General features: G+C 45.3%; 1 protein-coding gene across 1 annotated transcript in view; it reads right to left on the bottom strand.

The window, feature by feature from the left end:
- Positions 1 to 5,082: 5,082 nt before the first annotated feature.
- LOC140199717 (stomatin-like) overlaps positions 5,083 to 19,487 on the bottom strand; it is a 54,582-nt gene continuing 40,177 nt past the window's right edge. The window contains exons 6-7 of the mRNA XM_072262194.1: positions 13,339 to 13,473; positions 5,083 to 5,731 (exon numbers count right to left, since the gene is read on the bottom strand). Coding sequence (XP_072118295.1) covers positions 5,543 to 5,731; positions 13,339 to 13,473 — 324 coding nt within the window. The 3' untranslated portion in view covers positions 5,083 to 5,542. The remainder of the gene's footprint in view (positions 5,732 to 13,338; positions 13,474 to 19,487) is intronic.

Raw genomic sequence — 19,487 nt, 5'->3', positions numbered from 1 at the left:
GGACCCAGCACCGATCCCTGTGGCACACCACGAGTCACAGGCCTCCAGTCTGAGACGTAACCCTCTACTACCACTCTCTGGCTTCTCCCACGAAGCCACTGCTTAATCTCATTTACTACCTCATCCTGAATGCCACACTGAACCTCCATGACCAGATTCCCATGCAGGACCTTGTCAACTGCCTTACTAAACTCCACCTAGACAACATCTACTGCCTTACCTTCATCCACTTTCCTTATAACTTCCTCAAAAAAAACTCTGTAAGATTGATTAGACATGATCTACCATGCACGAAGCCATGCTGACTATCCTTAATGTCTATGTCTATCCAAATATTTAAATAACCGGTCCCTTAGAATACTTTCCAATAACTTTCAATAACTGATGTCATACTCACTGGCTGAGAATTTCCTAGTTTAAAATGAGAGCCTTTTTTTAAACAGCAGAACAATATTGGCTATCCTCCAATCCTCTGGTGCCTCCCCATCACTAAGGATGATTTAAATATCTCTGCTAGGGCCCTGGCACTTGCCTCCCACAGGGTCCAAGGAAACACCTTGTCAGGCCCTGAAGATTTATCCACCCTGATCTGCTTATGGAGCTCCAGTTTCCTCCTCCAGTTGTCAATAATCCATGACCTTGGCGTTGCCAGCAAATGGTCATAGTCATACTTTATTGATCCCGGGGGAAATTGGTTTTCATTACAGTTGCACCATAAATAATAAGTAGTAATAAAACCATAAATAATTAACTAGTAATATGTAAATTATGCCAGGAAATAAGTCCAGGACCAGCCTATTGGCTCAGGGTGTCTGACCCTCCAAGGGAAGAGTTGTAAAGTTTGATGGCCACAGGCAGGAATGACTTTCTATGACGCTCTGTGCTGCATCTCGGTGGAATGAGTCTCTGGCTGAATGTACTCCTGTGCCCAACCAGTACATTATGTAGTGGATGGGAGACATTGACCAAGATGGCATGCAACTTGGACAGCATCCTCTTTTCAGACACCACCGTCAGAGAGTCCAGTTCCATCCCCACAACATCACTAGCCTTACGAATGAGTTTGTTGATTCTGTTGGTGTCTGCTACCCTCAGCCTGCTGCCCCAGCACACAACAGCAAACATGATCGCACTGGCCACCACAGACTCGTAGAACATCCTCAGCATCGTCCGACAGATGTTAAAGGACCTCAGTCTCCTCAGGAAATAGAGACAGTTCTGACCCTTCTTGTAGACAGCCTCAGTGTTCTTTGACCAGTCCAGTTTATTGTCAATTCGTATCCCCAGGTATTTGTAATCCTCCACCATGAACACACTGATCCCCTGGATGGAAACAGGGGTCACCGGTACCTTAGCTCTCCTCAGGTCTACCACCAGCTCCTTAGTCTTTTTCACATTAAGCTGCAGATAATTCTGCTCACACCAAGTGACAAAGTTTCCTACCGTAGCCCTGTACTCAGCCTCATCTTCCTTGCTGATGCATCCAACTATGGCAGAGTCATCAGAAAACTTCTGAAGATGACAGGACTCTGTGCAGTAGTTGAAGTCCGAGGTGTAAATGGTGAAGAGAAGGGGAGACAAGACAAATGGAGCCCTGCTTAGCCTCACAGTTGTAGGTATAAAGTGAGTAGCCAATCCGAACTGACTAGAGTCTACAAGTGAGGAAACCGAGGATCTAATTGCACAAGGAAACTTTGAGGCCAGGAAGTCGAGGCATTGCTGTGCTTTCTTTGTAATTGAACTTAGTTGCTGAAGCCAGGACAGGAGCTCTGAAATGATGACACTCCCTTTCTCTCTAACCCTCTTTTCCCCTTCTGTTCTCTTCTTCCTTCCTCGTTCTCCCCCTTGCTGTTGTTCAGATGATCCACTGGAACTCTTAACTCCGGCTTTTGGGCTAGGTTCCCAGTGATGAGAGACCAAGGACTTGTTGTAGTCCATTGAAATAAAAACCTCACACACAGCAACATTCAACTGATGGCAAAGACAAATGCAGGTGTGTGGTCATACACTTTGGTAGAAGGAATAAATGCTTGGAGTATTTTCTAAATGGGGAGAAAATTTAAAAATCAGAGGTGCAAGGGGGACTTGTGAGTCCTCATGCAGGATTCCCTGAAGGTTAACCTGTAGGTTGAGTTGGACCCGTGGCCAAGTGGTTAAGGCGTCAGTCTAGTGATCTGAAGGTCGCTAGTTCGAGCCTCAGCTGTGGCAGCGTGTTTGTGTCCTTGAGCAAGGCACTTAACCACATATTGCTCTAGTGTCTCTGCGAGGAGTGGAGCCCCACACAGACTTCCAATCTGTGCCTTGTAAGGCATGAAAATGCCCAACGCAGGCCTCTCAAGGTCTGAGTCGACGTTCCCTCCCTCCTGAGTTGGAGGTAAGGACACCAAATGCAATGTTAGCATTTATATCGAGAGGACTGGAATATAAAAGCAAGTATGTAATGTTGTGGCCATATTTGTCATTGATCGGACCACATTTTGAATATCGTGAGCAATTTTGGGCCCTGTACGTAAGGAAGGATGTGCTGAGATTGGAGAGGGTCCAGAGGAGATACACAAGGTACCAGGACGAGGAGCATTTGATGTCTTTGGCCCTGTATTCACTGGAGTTTAGAAGGATGAAGGGAAAAGCTCATTGAAACCAACTGAAGTCTTCAACTTCTGGCTACTAAGAATGAGCAACAATTTACTGGCAATTTCAAAGGATCAGCACAAACAATGAAGGGACGAGCAAGGGTGAATCTGGGTTGAGTGTTGAAGCATGAGGGTGTGAGCAATATCGAGGTATGTTTGAGGAGAAGTGGTCAGAGCGAGATCAAGGCATGCTTGAGATGGAATCAGGGCGTGTGAAGTGGAGAAATGTTTCGGAGCCCATCCATCTAAACCGAGAGCAAGGTTTGATTGATCTAAGCGCCAAGCCGATTTGGAAAGTTTAGGTATGGGCCGAAACCATATATCCATATAACAATTACAGCACGGAAACAGGCCATCTCAGCTCTCCTAGTCCGTGCCGAGCTCTTACTCTCACCTAGCCCCACCGACCTGCACTCAGCCCATAACCCTCCATTCCTTTCCTGTCATATACCTATCCAATTTAACATGCAGCAGGTTCCAGGCCCAGAGCATATCGATGCGATTGGGCCTGGGTCATTGAGTGAGGAACAACCCAATGTTTGGATGATTTAAATGTCAGGCTGGACTGAGGCTGAGTCTATGAGCCTGCAATATGTATCCGTGGGCTCCACAACATTTTGCTCAGCTGTGTGATGAACTGAGGCCGAGGCTGTCGGCCTCCTCCAGCTGCTCAGGGCCGAGGCTGTCGGCCTCCTCCAGCTGCTCAGGGCTTCATGTCTATGGACTTGCTTCTGTTCCGAATGCTGCTGCTTGCTTTTACTTTCTTGCAGGATTTGTGATTGCTCTCTGCACATTGGGTGTTTGTTGTTCTTTTTATAGGTTGTTTTGGGTTTCTTGTTTTGTGACTGCCTGTAAGGAGATGAATCTCAAAGTTGTATACGTACTTAGATAATAAATGTACCTGGAACTTTGACCTTAGAAACTGGAAGGCCTTGATAGAGTGGAGAGACGTTTCAATTAGCTGGGGAGTCTAGGACCAGCAGACATAGCCTCGGTATAAAGTACATCCCTTTAGAACAGAGATGAGGGAGGTAGGTCAGCCAGAAGGTGGTAAATCTGTGGGATTCGTTACCACGGACGGCTGTGCCGGCCAAGTTGTTGGGTATATTTAAAGCAGAGGTTGATTGGTAAGGAGGTTGAGGTTTATGATCAGAAGTGGGAGAACAGGGTTGAAAAAGAATCAGGCTTGATGGAATGGCAGAGTAGGCTGGATGGGCTGAGTGGACCAATTCTACTTGTGTGTCTTCCAGACTTTTGGAAAGGGGAATGAAACACTGATGGAGCTGCATGTGGAAGAATAAAGAGCTTTTCAAAAAAACGTTTGGAACTTTTTAATTATCATTTTTTAAAAAACATTGTATTAAGCAACCTTTAAAGAAGGCAGAAAATTTAACGTATAAGAACGCAACACAAGACACATGTCGGAACAGTAAATTCCACAAATCAGATTGTCAGGGCTCAAACAGAGGCTGTGGTGATTACAGAGACGTGGCAAAAACTGAGAACGGTTTTACAAGCCACTTGTGTTCTTCCTCCTTAACAATTGTTATAGTAACTCATTTCTCCACAGACAACCAACAATTTCACCACTCAGCTCTAGGTAGCTGCCTGGGTTCGAGATATATAAACTGTGCTGGTGTGGGAGAGGCTGGGATATTCGGTTGCTCTCTTCACACACCCAATTCTGTTTGTTGAGAGTCCTAATGGCTGAATCAGTGCACAACGCTGGGGAAGCTTGGACACACCGCTGCAGGCCCGGTGAAGAGAGGAGTCAGCCTCCAGGACACTGGAACCTCACTCAGTACACACCCCTCATTAACGGCAGGGTAAAGTGAGCATCCTGGGAAAAATTCAAGCAGTGAGAACCAGAGATTCTGCAGATTCTAGATTCTAGCAACACACAAAATGTTGGAGCAACTCAGCAGGTCAGGCAGCATTTATGGAGGGGAATAAACAGCCGATGGTTCAGGCTGAGAGCCTGAGGACTGTGTATTCATTTCCATAGATGCTGACTTGCTGGGTTCCTCCAGCATTTTGTGTGTGTTGCTGAAGCAGAGAGAATCAGTAAGATTCCCAGATGAATAAACATTCAAGGCCCAAGGTGACTGGAGACCTGTGGGTGGAGCCATGGTATGATGGCCGGCAGGAGGGAGGTGGGGAGGGAGGAGAGGGAGGGGGGAGAGAGAGAGTGGGGGAGGGAGAGAGAGGGGGGGGAGAGAGGGGGGGCAAGGGAGAGGGGAGAGGGAGGGGGAGGGAGAGGGGGAGAGGGGGAGAGAGGGGGAGAGAGAGGGGGAGAGAGAGGGGGAGGGAGAAGGGGAGAGAGAGGGGGAGAGAGAGGGGGAGAGAGAAGGGGGAGAGAGAGGGGGAGAAAGAAGGGGGAGAGAGAAGGGGAGAGAGAAAAGGGGAGAGAGAGAAGGGGGAGAGAGAAGGGGGAGAGAGAAGGGGGAGAGAGAAGGGGGAGAGAGAAGGGGGAGAGAGAAGGGGGGAGAGAGAAGGGGGGAGAGAGAGAGAAGAGGAAGATAGAGAGATCTCCCTTTCTCTCTCTCTCACTTACTAACCAGTGCTGTGTTACCAGGTTTCCCTGACTTTCTTCCTTGTATAGGCTGAAAGACTGTGATCCAGGATTGGGAGACTGAACTGAAAGGTTTGAAAACACCAATGTGTACAGAGTGGGCACAGAGAACACGACCATTTTCAAAAGCGGGGGTGCCGAGGATGTGCAACAGAAGTCAACTAATAAACGGCAAACTGTCTGGGACAATTGACGGATGCAATTTGGCAGAAATCCACATCCAGCTTTTGCTGAGGGTGGTTAAACTCTTCAAACCAAATGGCTCATGCCTTCCCAAAGCAACGTACACAAACACCACATTCAACACTCCTGAAAAATCTGCACGGCTTTCCCCCACTCATTTCTTCAGCAAGCCAGCCATGAGGTCGATGGGCACCGGGAAGAAGATGGTGGAGTTGTTTTCCGATGCCACCTCAGCCAGGGTATGGAAGTAGCGGAGCTGCAAGGCTACAGGGTTCCTTGACATGACGGTGGCAGCATCCTTGAGGGAGTGGGAGGCCCTCACCTCGCCCTCCGCTGCAATTACCTGAGGGAATACATGGAGACATTAACAACAAGACACTCCGTCATGGCTGGTCCTACGCCCGGCTGTGAAAGGAGGAGGGCTGGACATGGGACTAGCAACCCCATCCCGTAAAAACCCAGAGATAGAGAAATGCCAACAGAAGCTTCAAACACCTCATCCCTGGGAGAGAAAGGATCTTTGCCTAGAAGACAAATGAATTTGTATGGGGAAAGTGAAAGCCACAGAGCCGATCGACCTTTCATTGGCCCGGGACAGCAGATGACAGTGGTGTATGCCCAGTAGGGGCGATGGGCTTAACAGACCATAAGACAAGGAGCAGAATTAGACCATTTGGCCCATTGAGTCTACTCCGCCATTCAATCATGGCTGATCCTTTGTTCCCCTCCTCAGCCCCACTCCCCAGCCTTCTCCCCGTAACCTTTGATGCCATGTCCAATCAAGAACCTATCAAGCTTTTCCTTAAATACACCCAACGACCTGGACTCCACAGTTGCCTGTGGTAATAAATTTCTCAAATTCACCCCCCTTGCTAAAGAAGTTTCTCTGCATCTCTGTTTCAAATGGACACCCCTTTATCCTGAGGCTGTGCCCTCTTGTCCTGGGCCCCCAGCATGGGAAACATCCTTTCCACAACTACTCTGGCTAGGCTTTTCAACATTCAAAAGGTTTCAATGAGATCCCCCCTCATCCTTCTAAATTCCAGCGAGTACAGTCCCAGAGCCATTCCTTGTACAATAACCCTCTCATTCCTGGAATCGTCCTTATGAACTTCCTCTGGACCCTCTCCAATGCCAGCACATCTTTTCTAAGATGAGGAGCTCAAACTCAAGGTGAGGCCTCACTAGTGCCTTATAAAGCATCAGCATTACATCCCTGCTCTTGTATTCTAGACCTCTTGAAATAAAAGCTAACATTGCATTTGCCTTCCTCGCCACCAACTCAAACTGCAGGTTAACCTTTGGGGTGCTCTGCATAAGGACTCCCAAGTCCCTTTGCAGCTCAGATTTTTGGATTTTCTCCCCACTTAGAAAATAGTCTGCACATTTATTTCTTCTACCAAGGTGCATGACCATGCATTTTCCAACATTATATTTCATTTGCCACTTTCTTGCCCATTCTCCTAATCTGTCTAAGTCCTTCTGCATCCTACCTGTTTCCTCAACAGTACCTGCCCCTCCACCAATCTTTGTATCATCTGCAAACTTGGCAACAAAGCCATCATCCCTTTGCCATCATCCAAAGCCATCATTCCATCATCTAAATCATTGACATACAGCATAAAAGAAGCAGTCCCAACAGTGACCCCTGTGGAACACCACTAGTCACTGGCAGCCAACCAGAAAAGGATCCTTTTATTCCCACTCGCTGCCTCCTACCAGTCAAATAATGCACCAATCATGCTAGTAACTTTCCTGTAATACCATGAGCTCTTAACATGGTAAGCAGCCTCATGTGTGGCACCTTGTCAAAGCCTTTCTGAAAATCTAAATATACAACATCCACTACAAATTCTTATTTGTAATCGCCTCAAAGAATTCCAATAGGTTTTTCAGGCAGGGTTTTCTCTAAAGGAAACCATGCTGACTTTGTCCTGTTTTGTCCTGTGTCACCAAGTACTCCATAACATCATCCTTAGCAATCAACTCCAACATCTTCCCGACCACTGAGATCAGGCTAACAGGTCTATAATTACCTTTCTGCTACCTCTGTCCTTTCTTAAAGAATGGGGTGATATTTGCAGTTTTCCAGACCCCTCGAACCATGCCAGAATCCAATGATTTTTGAAAGATCATTACTAATGCCTCCACAATCTCTACTACTACCTCTTTCAGAACCCTAGGGTGCTATTCATCTGGTCCAGGTGACTTATGTACCTTTAGGTCTTTCAGCTTTTTGAGCATCTTCTCCTTTGTAATAGTGACTGCACTCACTTCTCTTCCCTCACACCCTTCAATATCCGACACAACACTAGTGTCTTCCACACTGAAGATTGATGCAAAATATTAATTTAGCTCATCCGCTATCTCCTTGTCCCCATTATTATTTCTCCTGCCTCATTTTCTTGTGGTCCTATATCCACTCTCATTGCTCTTTTATTTTTTTTGTATATGTAACCAGGTGACCGCCATTGAATATCATTTTTTGTTGTTAAAGTGCACTTTTATATTCATCCTGGTAATACTAAAATACTGCCTATGTCTTTAAGAGAAAAAGGTGATGTCATTTTGCACGAGTGGAGTACAAAGAAGAGTTACTATGTTCTAAAGAGAATGACGTTAGAGTACTTTTCCCAGGTTTGGTGAGGAAAGATTTTTGCGAGAAGGTATCGGGGCTTGGGATAGTGTGGTTGTGCAAAGTTCCTTATCAACCTAGTAGCATAAGTGAGGAGAACTCATTTCAGGATCTAACCTACATGGTAAGCAGGTACCGTTGAAGAAACAGGTAGGTTGCAAAAGGACTTAGACAGATTAGGAAAATGGGCAAGAAAGTGGCAAGTGAAGTATAATGTTGGAAAATGTATGGTCATGCACCTTGGTAGAAGAAATAAATGTGCAGGTCGAGTCAGTGGTGAGGAAGGCAAATGCCATGTCAGCATTCGTTTCAAGATGTCTAGAATACAAGAGCAAGGATGTGATGCTGAGGCTTTATAAGGCACTGGTGAGGCCTCACCTTGAGTATTGTGGGCCTCTCATCTCAGAAAAGATGTTGTGCATTGGGGAGGGTCCAGAGGAGGTTCACAAGGATGATTCCAGGAATGAAAGGGTTATCATACAAGGAACGTCTTTAATAGCTCTGGGTCTCTATTCGCTGGAATTCAGAAGGATGAAGGGGGATCTCATTGAAACCTTTCGAATGTTGAAAGGCCTAAACAGAGTAGATATGGAAAGGATGTTTCCCATAGTGGGAGAGTGTAGGACAAGAGGGCACAACCTCAGGATAGAGGGGCACCCTTTCAAAACAGAGATGCAGGGAAATTTCCTTAGCCAAAGGGTGGTGAATTTGTGGAATTTCTTGCCACATACAAATGTGGAGGCCAGGTCATTGGGTGTATTTAAGGCAGAGATTGATAGGCTCTTGACTGGACATGGTATGAAAGGTTATGGGGAGGCGGCCAGGAATTGGGTTTGAGGAGGGGGAAAAAAAGGATCAGCCATGATTGAATGGCGGAGCAGACTCATGTGGCCAGATGGCCTAATTCTGCTCCTTGTCTTATGGTCTTAAAAAGAAGAAGAATTAACAGCAAGAGCGGGTTATGTAATCCCACAGGCCAGATCTCACTTCCATTCCCTTCAACCCCCTGCCTCTGGGTTGCAACCTTGCAACCCAGACTAGACACCAGTATCCACAGCCAGATGGAAGGAAGGGCATTCCACATTGCTCCCATCCTTTGCTTGAAGTTTTGCTACTCTATTGCTTTCTGAAATTAATCTGATCTAACCTGTAGGTTTAAGACGAGAAGGAATAGAATTAACAGGAAGGTGTGTTAGCATTGGAGAGGGTCCAGAGGAGGTTCAGGAGAATGATTCCAGCAATGTTAATGTATGAAGAGTGTTTGGTGGCTCTTGGCCTGAGTACAGTGGAGTTTAGAAAAATGAAGGGGGACCTTATTGAAACCTATTGAATATAGAAAGGCCTAGGTAGAGTGGATGTGGAGAGGATATTTCCTGTAGTGGAGGGAAGACACAGCCTCAGAATATAGGGACTTCAATTTAGAAGAATGTAATCAGCCAGAGGGTTGGTGAATCTGTGGAATTCATTACCACAGACGTCTGTGGAGGCCAAGTCATTTTGTATAATTAAATCGGAGTTTGATAGATTATTAATTAATAAGGTTGTCAAAGATTACAGGGAAAAGATAGGAAAATGGATTGAGAGGGATAATAAATCAGCTTTTACCATAGAACCATAGAACATTACAGCACAGAATCAGGCCTTTTGGCCCTTCTTGGCTGTGCTGAACCATTTTTCTGCCTAGTCCCACCGACCTGCACCTGGACCATATCCCTCCATACACCTCCCATCCATGTACCTGTCCAAGTTTTTCTTAAATGTTAAAAGTGAGCCCGCATTTACCACTTCATTTGGCAGCTCATTCCATACTCCCACCACTCTCTGTGTGAAGAAGCCCTCCCCAATGTTCCCTTTAAACTTTTCCCCCCTCACCCTTAACCCACATCCTCTGGTTTTTTTTCCTTCCCTAGCCTCAATGGAAAACGCCTGCTTGCATTCACTCTATCTATGCCCATCATAATTTTATATACCTCTATCAAATCTCCCCTCATTCTTCTGCGCTCCAGGGAACAAAGTCCTAACCTATTCAATCTTTCTCTGTAACTCAGTTTCTCAAGTTCCGGCAACATCCTTGTAAACCTTCTCTGCACTCTTTTAACCTTATCCTTCCTGTAATTTGGTGACCAAAACTGTACACAATACTCCAGATTCGGCCTCACCGATGCTTTATACAACCTCACCATAACATTCCAACTCTTTTATGGAATGATGGAGCAGTCTTGATGGGCCAAATGGCCTAATTCTGAAAACAACGTGTTCTGTAAACTGTTAACTCCACCATGGATGGTCCCATGCCTAGCTGAGAAAGAAGGAGTGTTGGCTAGCAATCCCATTCCATGGCTGCAGAAATGCCAGCAGAATCTGCAAAGACCTCATCCCTGGAGAGAAAGGATCTTCGCCTGGAAGATTTATGAAGTTGAGTGGTGAAAACTGCAAATCCATGGAAGCTATAAAGCTGATCATCCTTCTAAGAGAGACCGGCCAAAGAGCACCTGGCGATGTTACCTTGAAGCTGACACCAAGAAAATGAGCTACACCTAGGGTCAACATGAAGACCAGGTAAGGCAGCAGGAGATCACATAGAACATAGAACATCACAGCACACTTCAGGCCCTTCAATCCATAATATTGTACCAACCTTTTAACCTACCCAAGATCAATGTAAACTTACCCTCCCACACAGCTTATAAAGAGCTACGGAGCTGTACAGCAGAGCAACAGGCCCTTCTGTCCATCACATCTATGTCAACCTTTTTGCTCAGATATGCTAATTCTACTTGACCACTTTAGGACCATATCCGTAACTTGATAGAGTGGTTAAGAAGGCGTGTGGTGTGTTGACCTTCATTAGTCAGGGGATTGAGTTCAAGAGCGGTAAGGTAATGTTGCAACTGTATAACATTGAAATATTGTGTTCAGTTCTGGTCATCTCATTACAGGAATAATGTGGAAGCTTTAGAGAGGGTGAGAGGAGATTTACCAGGATGCTGCCTGGATTAGAGAGCATGTCTCAGGAGGACATGTTGAGTGAGCTGAGGCTTTTCTCTTCTGAGCAAAGGAAGATGAGCGGCAACTTGGTAGAGATGTACAAGATGATAAAAGGCAAAGATAGAGTGGACAGCCAGAGACTTTTTCCCAGGGGTGGTAATGGCTAATATCAGGGGCATAATTTTAAGGCGATTGGAGATAAGCATACAGGGGGATGTGAGAGGTAAGTGCTTTATACAGGGAGTGGTGAGTGTGTGGAATGTACTGCCAGGCATGGTGGTAGAGGTAGATACATAAGAGAGATTTAAGAAACTCTTAGATAGGCACACGGATGATAGAAAAATGGAGGCATGAAGGATATATTATAAGGCTGGTACAAATTGGTGAGCCAAAGGGCCTGTATTGTGCTGTAATGTTCTATGTTCGATGCCCTGCCCACATAAATGACTAGATGCTTCTTCTACATGATAACTTTATGATGCCACCACCTCATTTGGCATCACATTCCAGATATCACCCAGTGTCGGTGTAAAACACTTACACCTCCGATCCCCTTTAAACTTCCTTCCTCTCACTTTGAAATTCTGCTCTCTTGTTTTGATAGCCCTGCCATGGGAAAAAGTTTTCTGGCATTAAGAACCCATTTTTACACTAATCCTTTCATGGTGGGGAAGTTTGCCTGGGTCTGCAGTGCAGTGGGCAACGTTCCATGAACCACGGTGTACTGGAGACCTTGTAAATACACTGGGGAAGCTCCTTCAAAGCTACAGTTGTCTTTTTTTATCTTCTGCCTTCACCACCATGGACACAAAGGCCATTGATCTTTAATTAATTAATTTATTTAGTGATACTGCATGGAACAGGCCCTTCTGGCCAATGAGACACACTGCCCAGCATCCCACCGATTTAACCCTAGCCTAATCACAGGACAATTTTCAGTGACCAATTAACCTCCTAACCTGCACGTCTCTGGACCGTGGGTGGAAAGCAGAGCTCCCGGAGGAAACCCATGCAGTCACGGGGAGAATGTGCAAACTCCTTACAGGACAGCGGTGGGAATTGAACCGAGGTTGTTGGTGCTGCAATACTGTTATGCTAACTACTATACTACCGTGCAGTGATGAAACATTTATTTATCAGAAGCAGATAAAGAAACAGAACCAGGAGCAACAGTAAATTGCATTTCATCAAGATCTTGTGCAACCATCTCCACACATCTGCATAGGCCTCATTGTTTCACAATGTAAGAGGCAATTCGGCCCACTGAGTAAATGCTGGTTCTCGGGGAGTTCCCGGTAGTCTCATTTGCCTGACTAATCTCCCTGTGACTCACTCTCCTTCATGGACTCAACAATCCAGCCATCCACACACATAACAGTTATTAGACAATCTATCAACTCATATTTAGGACAGGGAGGAAACAGGAGCAGCCGGGGGAAACACGTGTGAGAGGGCAGGGTTGGATTATTCTATGAGTAGGCTAAAGGGTCAGCATAACATTGTGGGCTGAAAGGCCTGTACTGCGCTGTAATGTTCTATGTTCTATGCTCTGTGTTATGAGTTCTAGTCTCACTTACTAGTGCAAACAACTTTCCTTCCTCTTTCTTATCTAACCCTTTCAATTGAGCCAGCATGGTGTCTAGTGATGAGACCCCAGGCAGACATGGCCAGTGAGGGGTTTGGATAATGTGCCCAGGATTAACATATGAGAAGCATTTGATGGCTCTGGGCTGTCCTCACTGGAGTTTAGAAGAATGAAGGAGGATCTCATTGAAACCTATTGAACATTGGAAGGCCTACATAGAGTGTACATGGAGATAATGTTTCCTACCGGTGGGGGAGTCTAGGACCAGAAAGCACAGCTCAGAGACGAAGGACATCCCTTTAGAACAGAGGTGAGGAAGAATTTCTTTAGCCAGAGGATAGTGAATCTGTGGAATTTGTTGCCACAGACGGCTATGGAGTCTGAGTCATTGGGTAGGTTTAATATGGAGGTTGATAGGTTCTTGATTAGTAAGGACATCAGGGGCCATGGGGAGAAGGCAGGAGAATGGGAATGGGAGGGATAGTAATTCAGCCATGATGGAATGGTGCAGCAGACTCATTGGGCTGAATAGCCTAATTATATTCCTGCGTCTTATGACCTTATGATCTTTATAACACTCATGACTTCTGGCTGACTTATGGTTCAAAGGCCTTGGGATTTCAGGAGGAGAGTCACTCACTCCAACACAAACAGTCTCCCATTGGAGACCAATCATCCTGTTGCCAGTACACTTGCAATAATTCTGCTATAGTCTTATGGTCTAATGCCTGAGCACACTCACCTTTGCCCTGGCATCCCTCACAGCTTCAGCCTCTGCAGCCATCATTCTCTGCAGTCCCACTGGCAGCCTCACATTCTTGAATTCCACACGCTCCACCTTGATGCCCCACTCCTTCGATGCTTCGAACAGGAGGTCCTGAGGTAAGGTCAAGGCATTCAGATCGGGGAGGGGGGAGCCATGTGCTCTCCCCAGTCATTGGCCCAAGAGACAACAGCAACGGTGAGATGTTACACTGAGAACTACACTCAATGGCCACTTTATTAGGCACACCTGTACACCCCCTCATTAATGCAAATATCTAATCAGCCAATCACATGGCAGAAACTCAATGGACAAAAGCATACAGAGCTGGTCAAAAGGTTCAGTTATTGTTCTGACAAAACATCAGAATGCAGAAGAAATGTGATCTAAGTGACTTTGACCATGGAATTATTGTTGGTGCCAGACTGGGTAGTTTGAGTATCTCAGAAACTGCTAATCTCCCGGGGTTTTCATGCACAACGGTCTCTAGAGTTTACAGAGAATGGTATGAAAAATAAATTTTAAAAATCCATTGAGTGGCAGCTCTGTAGGCAAAAATGCATCGTTAATGGGAGAGGTCAGAGGTGGATGGCCAGGTTGCTTCAGGTAAGTAACAGCAACTCAAATAAACATGCATTACAACTCAGCTAACCAGGCATTACAACAGTGGTGTGTAGAAGAGCATGTTGAACCGTGAAGTGGATGAGCTGCAGCATCAGAAGACCATGAACACACACTCAGTGGCCAGTTAATGAGGTAGAGGATATACCTAATAAGGTGAAGCAACACACACGAAATGCTGGAGTAATTCAGACAGCAGTTATGGAAATGATTAAATAGTCGACATTCTGGCCAAGACCCTTCATCAGAACTGGAAAGGAAAGGGGAAGATGCCAGAATAAAAAGGTGGGGAAAGGGGAAGAAGGACAAGCTAGAAGGTGACAGGTGAAGCCAGGAGAGTGGGAGAGGGGGATTAGAAGATGGGAGGGGATAGGTGGGAAAGGTAAAGGGCTGGAGAAGAAGGAACCTGATAGGAGAGGAGAGTTGGCTGTAGGAGAAAGGGAAGGAGGAGAGGTACCATGGGAAGGTGATAGGCAGGTGAGGAGAAGAGGTAAGAGGCCAGAGTGGGGAATTGAAGAAGGAAGAAGGAAGGGGAAAAAATAACCAGAAGTTGTAGAAATCGATGTTCATGTCATCAGGTTGGAAGTTACCAAGACGGATTATAAGGTGTTGCTCCTCCTACCTGAGAGTGAACTCATCATGGCAGAAGAGGAGGCCAAGGATGGACATATGCAACAGAAAGGGGGACAGGAATTAAAATAGTTGGCCACCGGGAAATTAATTTTAATTCAGTGATATAGCACAGCATCAGGTCCTTCTTGCCAACAAGCTGGTCCCACCCATGTGACCAATTTACCTACCAACCCATCTGTCTTTGGACTGTGGGAGGAAACTGGAGTACCTGGATCAATAAACCAGTTCCTCAGTTTGGGTCGGGCCTCACCACTGTAAAGGAGGCCACATTGGGAGCAGTAGATACAGTAGACAACCCCAACAGATTTACAGGTGAAGTGTTGCCTCACCTGGAAGGACTGTTTGGAGCCCTGAATGAGAGTAAGGGTGGAGCACTTCTGTCATCTGCAGGGATAAGACCCAGGAAGGAGGTTAGTGGGGAAGGATGAATGGACAAGAGAATGAGAGACGAAGCGATCCCTACGGAAAGCAGAGAGTGGGGTGGGATAAAGATGTCTTTACATAGTTACAGAAAATATTGCATAGAAACATCCAGTGAATGACAGTTCTGTGAGGGGGGGGAAAGCCTAGTTAATGAGAGATCAGTCCAGCTGAAGGATTTTGGCCCAAAACATCACCTGTACTTTTTTCCATAGATGCTGCCTGGCCTGCTGAGTTCCTTCAGCATTTTGTGTGTGTTGCTCAGATTTCCAGCATCTGCAGATTTTCTCTTGTTTGTTAATGAGAGAGGTCAGAAGAGAACAGCCAGATTGGTTCAAGCAGACAGGAAGGTAACAGTAACTCAAATAACCACACGTTACAACAGTGGTGTTCATAAGAGCATCGCTGAATACGCATCTCAAATCCTGAAGTGGATGAGCTGCAGCAGCAGAAGACCATGAACATATACTCAGTGGCCACTTTATAAGTTACAGGAGGTATCTAATAAAATGGCCACTGACAGCATAACAGAGGGTAAAGCATGAAACGCATGCACGTGCTTTACAGCAGAGATAATGACAGGAGCTTTATACTTTGTTTAAAAGGAGCAAGAGCTAAAATTGTACACATGATATAGGTAGGTTCAATAAAAAGAAATGTAAGAAATATTCTCATATGATGTAACAAAGCGAGAACTGTAATTAAAAATCTTACACTGATGGTGTGCATAAGAAAGTCAGAACTGGTGTTAAAAACAGAAGGTGCTATATCTTACTGATATCTTTATGTGCTTGCTATCTTGTATGTACTGTTGAGCTGTGTGACTGCTGGTAAGTGTTTTGCACCTTTGTCCCAGATTAATGCTGTCTTGTTTGGCTGTATTCATGGGTATTCATGTATGGTTGAATGACAATTGAACTTTGTATTTATTTATTGAGATACATCACGGAATAAACCCTTCCAGTTCTTCGAACCATGCCACCCAGCAATCCCCCAATTTAATCCTAGTCACAGGACAATTTACAATAACCAATTAACCTGCCAACTGGTATGTCTTCAGACTGTGGGAGGAAACCGGAGCACCCAGAGGAAACCCACACGGTCACGGGGAGAACATATAAACTCCTTACAGTCAGTGCGGGATTTGAACTGAATTGAACAACTCAGCAGATCAGGCAGTATCTGTGGAAGAAGAAACAATTAACATTTCAGGTTAAAGACCTTCCACTGGAACTGGGAAAGAGAGAAAAACAAGAATTTCAAATCATCTATGGAGGAAAGTTCAACAATGAAAGTAAATTTGTTATCAATATATGTGTAACTCACCAATACTACCCTGCAGACACTCAGAATAGAACAAAACATTACAATAGAATCAACGAAAAACTACGCACAAAGACTGACAAACAAGCAATGTGACAGGTCAAGCATTATCTGTGGGAGGAAAGAAACTTCCAACAGTTTTTTTGCTTATTTATTTATTATTACATTTTTTCTTATATTTGCACAGCACGTCTTCTTTTGCACATTGGTTGTCAGTCTTTGTGTGTCATCTTTCATTGATTATATTGTTTCTTTGTACTTACTGTGAATGCCTGCAAAAGATAATTTCTAAGTTGTATATGGTGACATAAATGTACCTTGATAATAAATTTACTTTGAACCTTGAACATTCAACTTTGTGCCCTACTATAGGGTTTCAATCTGAAACATCAGCAGTTTCTTTCTCCTCTCAGCTGCTCGATCTGCTGATTTCCTCCAGCAGGTTGCTTCTTGCTCTTTGGGTGGCTGGATGAAGGATGGGGCCAAGGTTGCCCAGTCTGCGGAGATGTCTAGATTATAGGTCAATGAGGATGCTTAAAGACGGAGGAATCAAATGACGGGATGTGCGTGGTAGCATTTGTAGGGTGCCATGGTAGCGTTGTGGGACAATGCAGAAGCACAGCAGTAAGTGCGTTGCTTTATAGTGGCAGCAAATGGGGATCAATTCCTTCCACAGTCTGTAAAGAGTTAGTACATTGTCCCTGTAGCCGTGTAGATTTCCACTGGTACTCCAGTTTCCTCCCACAGCCCAGAGACTGATGGGTTAATAGGTAAATTGGTCACGTGGGTGGTACAGCCTTGTTGGCAAGAAGGACCTGATACTGTGCTATATCTGTAAACTAAAATTAAATTGAATTAAAACCATAAATCACAGCTCAGAACTATTGCTATGAATGTCCGTGGGGAGAGAAACAAACTAAAGTGTTGCAGGAACTCAGCAGGTCAGGAACTCACCAGTTGTGATGAAGGGCCTTGTCCTGAAATGTTGACCATTTTTCCCTCTCCACAGATACTGCCTGACCTGCTGAGTTCCTCCAGCATTTTGTGTGTGTTGCTTTGGATTTCCAGCGTCTGCAGAATCTCTTGTGTCGTGGGAAGAGAAAACCTGAGAATAACTTTACTACAGCACCAGTTGATTCTAATACAAACAGGAAAAGCAAGGGATCTGGAATTATGAAATTCACTGTAGAGTCCCAAAAAAGTACCAAGAAAATTTAGAAGGATGTTATCAGGACTTGAGGACCTGAGTTATTGGGAAAGATTGAATAGATTAGGACTTCATTCCCTGAATCATAGGAGATTGGGGGGAGATTTGATAGAGGTACTGTTGCAAGAAGAATTTTGTGAACGCTTTGCAATGACCTGATTATCTGCATTAATTACTCATAAAATGTGATCTGATCTTCATTGCAAGACGATCCGGGTATTCCCTAACCAGAAACCTTGGATGAATTATGAGGTCAAGTCCCTTTTAAAGGCTAGAGCTGCGGCTTTTAGGTCCGGGGATACCAATCGCTACACGGAATCCAGGCGTGAACTCCGGAAAGCCATTAAGGGCGCCAAGAGGCAATATCGAGCCAAGTTGGAAGCCCAGGCTAACCAGAGGGATGCCAGTAGACTATGGCAGGGTCTAAATGAGATCACTGGGTGCAAAGAAAAGGCTGGGAATATCAATAACTGTGGCGCTTTTTTTCTTCCTGATGAACTTAACGTATTCTATGCAAGATTCAAACAGAAGAGGAGCGTCCCACTCCCTCCAGATGAACTGGACCTGGTGGCATCGAGATTCATTGTCACCAAGGAGGACTTTAGAAGAGCCTTCCTGAAGATAAATCCAAGGAAGGCAACAGGCCCAGATGGCGTCCCAGGACGTGTTCTCTGAACCTGTGCAAGTGAGCTAGCTGGAGTGTTTGCTGACATCTTCAACTGCTCCTTGTTTCAGTCTAAGATCCCCTTGTGTTTTAAGAAGGCAACGATTATCCCAGTGCCGAAGAAGAGCAAGGTGGCATGCCTGAATGACTATCGACCTGTGGCTCTGACATCAATTGCTATGAAGTGCTTCGAGAGTTTGGTTATGGCACATATCAACCACAGCCTACCAGTCAAACTCGATGCTTTGCAATTCGCCTACCGGAGGAACAGGTCAACAGCAGATGCCATCTCTCTGGCCCTACATCCCTCCTTAGAACACCTGGAGAATAAAGACACATACGTAAGGCTCCTTTTCATTGACTACAGCTTTGCCTTTAATACCATCATTCCAAATAAACTGATTCCTAAGCTCCGAAACCTGGGCCTTAGCACTCAGATCTGCCGCTGGATCTTCAGCTTCCTCACAGACAGGACCCAGGCTGTAAAAATAGGGACAAGCTCTCCTCTACAATCACTCTGAGCACCGGTGCCCCACAAGGCTGTGTACTCAGCCCCCTGCTGTACTCACTGTACACCCATGATTGTGTAGCCAAGTTTCCATCAAACTCAATATATAAGTTTGCTGATGACACAACAATTGTAGGCCGTATCTCGGGTAATGATGAGTTTGAGTACAGAGAGGAAATTAAGAACCTGGTGGCATGGTGCGAAGACAATAACCTATCCCTCAACGTCAGCAAGACGAAGGAATTGGTTGTTGACTTCAGAAGGAGTAGCGGACCGCACAACCCAATTTACATCAGTAATGCGCAAGTGGAACAGGTCGAAAGCTTTAAGTTCCTTGGGGTCAATATCACAAATGACGTGAGCCTCTGGGGTAATGTCTTCTACAAAAGCTATTTGGAGTCAAGTGTTCCAATCAATGAATTGAGATTGGAGGTGTGGGCTGTAGAGATGTCCTGCCCTATAAAAAAGACACACAAAGTCAGGTTACTGACACAGCCTGTGCTTCTCAAGAAACTCCTGTTTATGTACACCATGCCTCGATCAAAACAACTTTCAGAGGACCTTAGAAGAATTGTAGAGATGCATGAAGCTGGAAAAGGCTACAAAAACATTTCTAAAGACCTGAGTGTTCATCAGTCCACAGAAATTGTCTACAAATGGAGGAAATTCAGTACTGTAGCCACTCTCCCTAGGAGTGGACATCCTGCAAAGGTCACAAGAAGAGCACAACATGCAATGCTGAAAGAGGTGAA

The sequence above is a fragment of the Mobula birostris genome, chromosome 6 (genome assembly GCF_030028105.1).
Source record: "Mobula birostris isolate sMobBir1 chromosome 6, sMobBir1.hap1, whole genome shotgun sequence".
Classification (NCBI taxonomy): domain Eukaryota; kingdom Metazoa; phylum Chordata; class Chondrichthyes; order Myliobatiformes; family Myliobatidae; genus Mobula; species Mobula birostris.
Note: the sequence above shows the minus strand (reverse complement) of the source record. Positions and strands in the feature narration are given on the sequence as shown.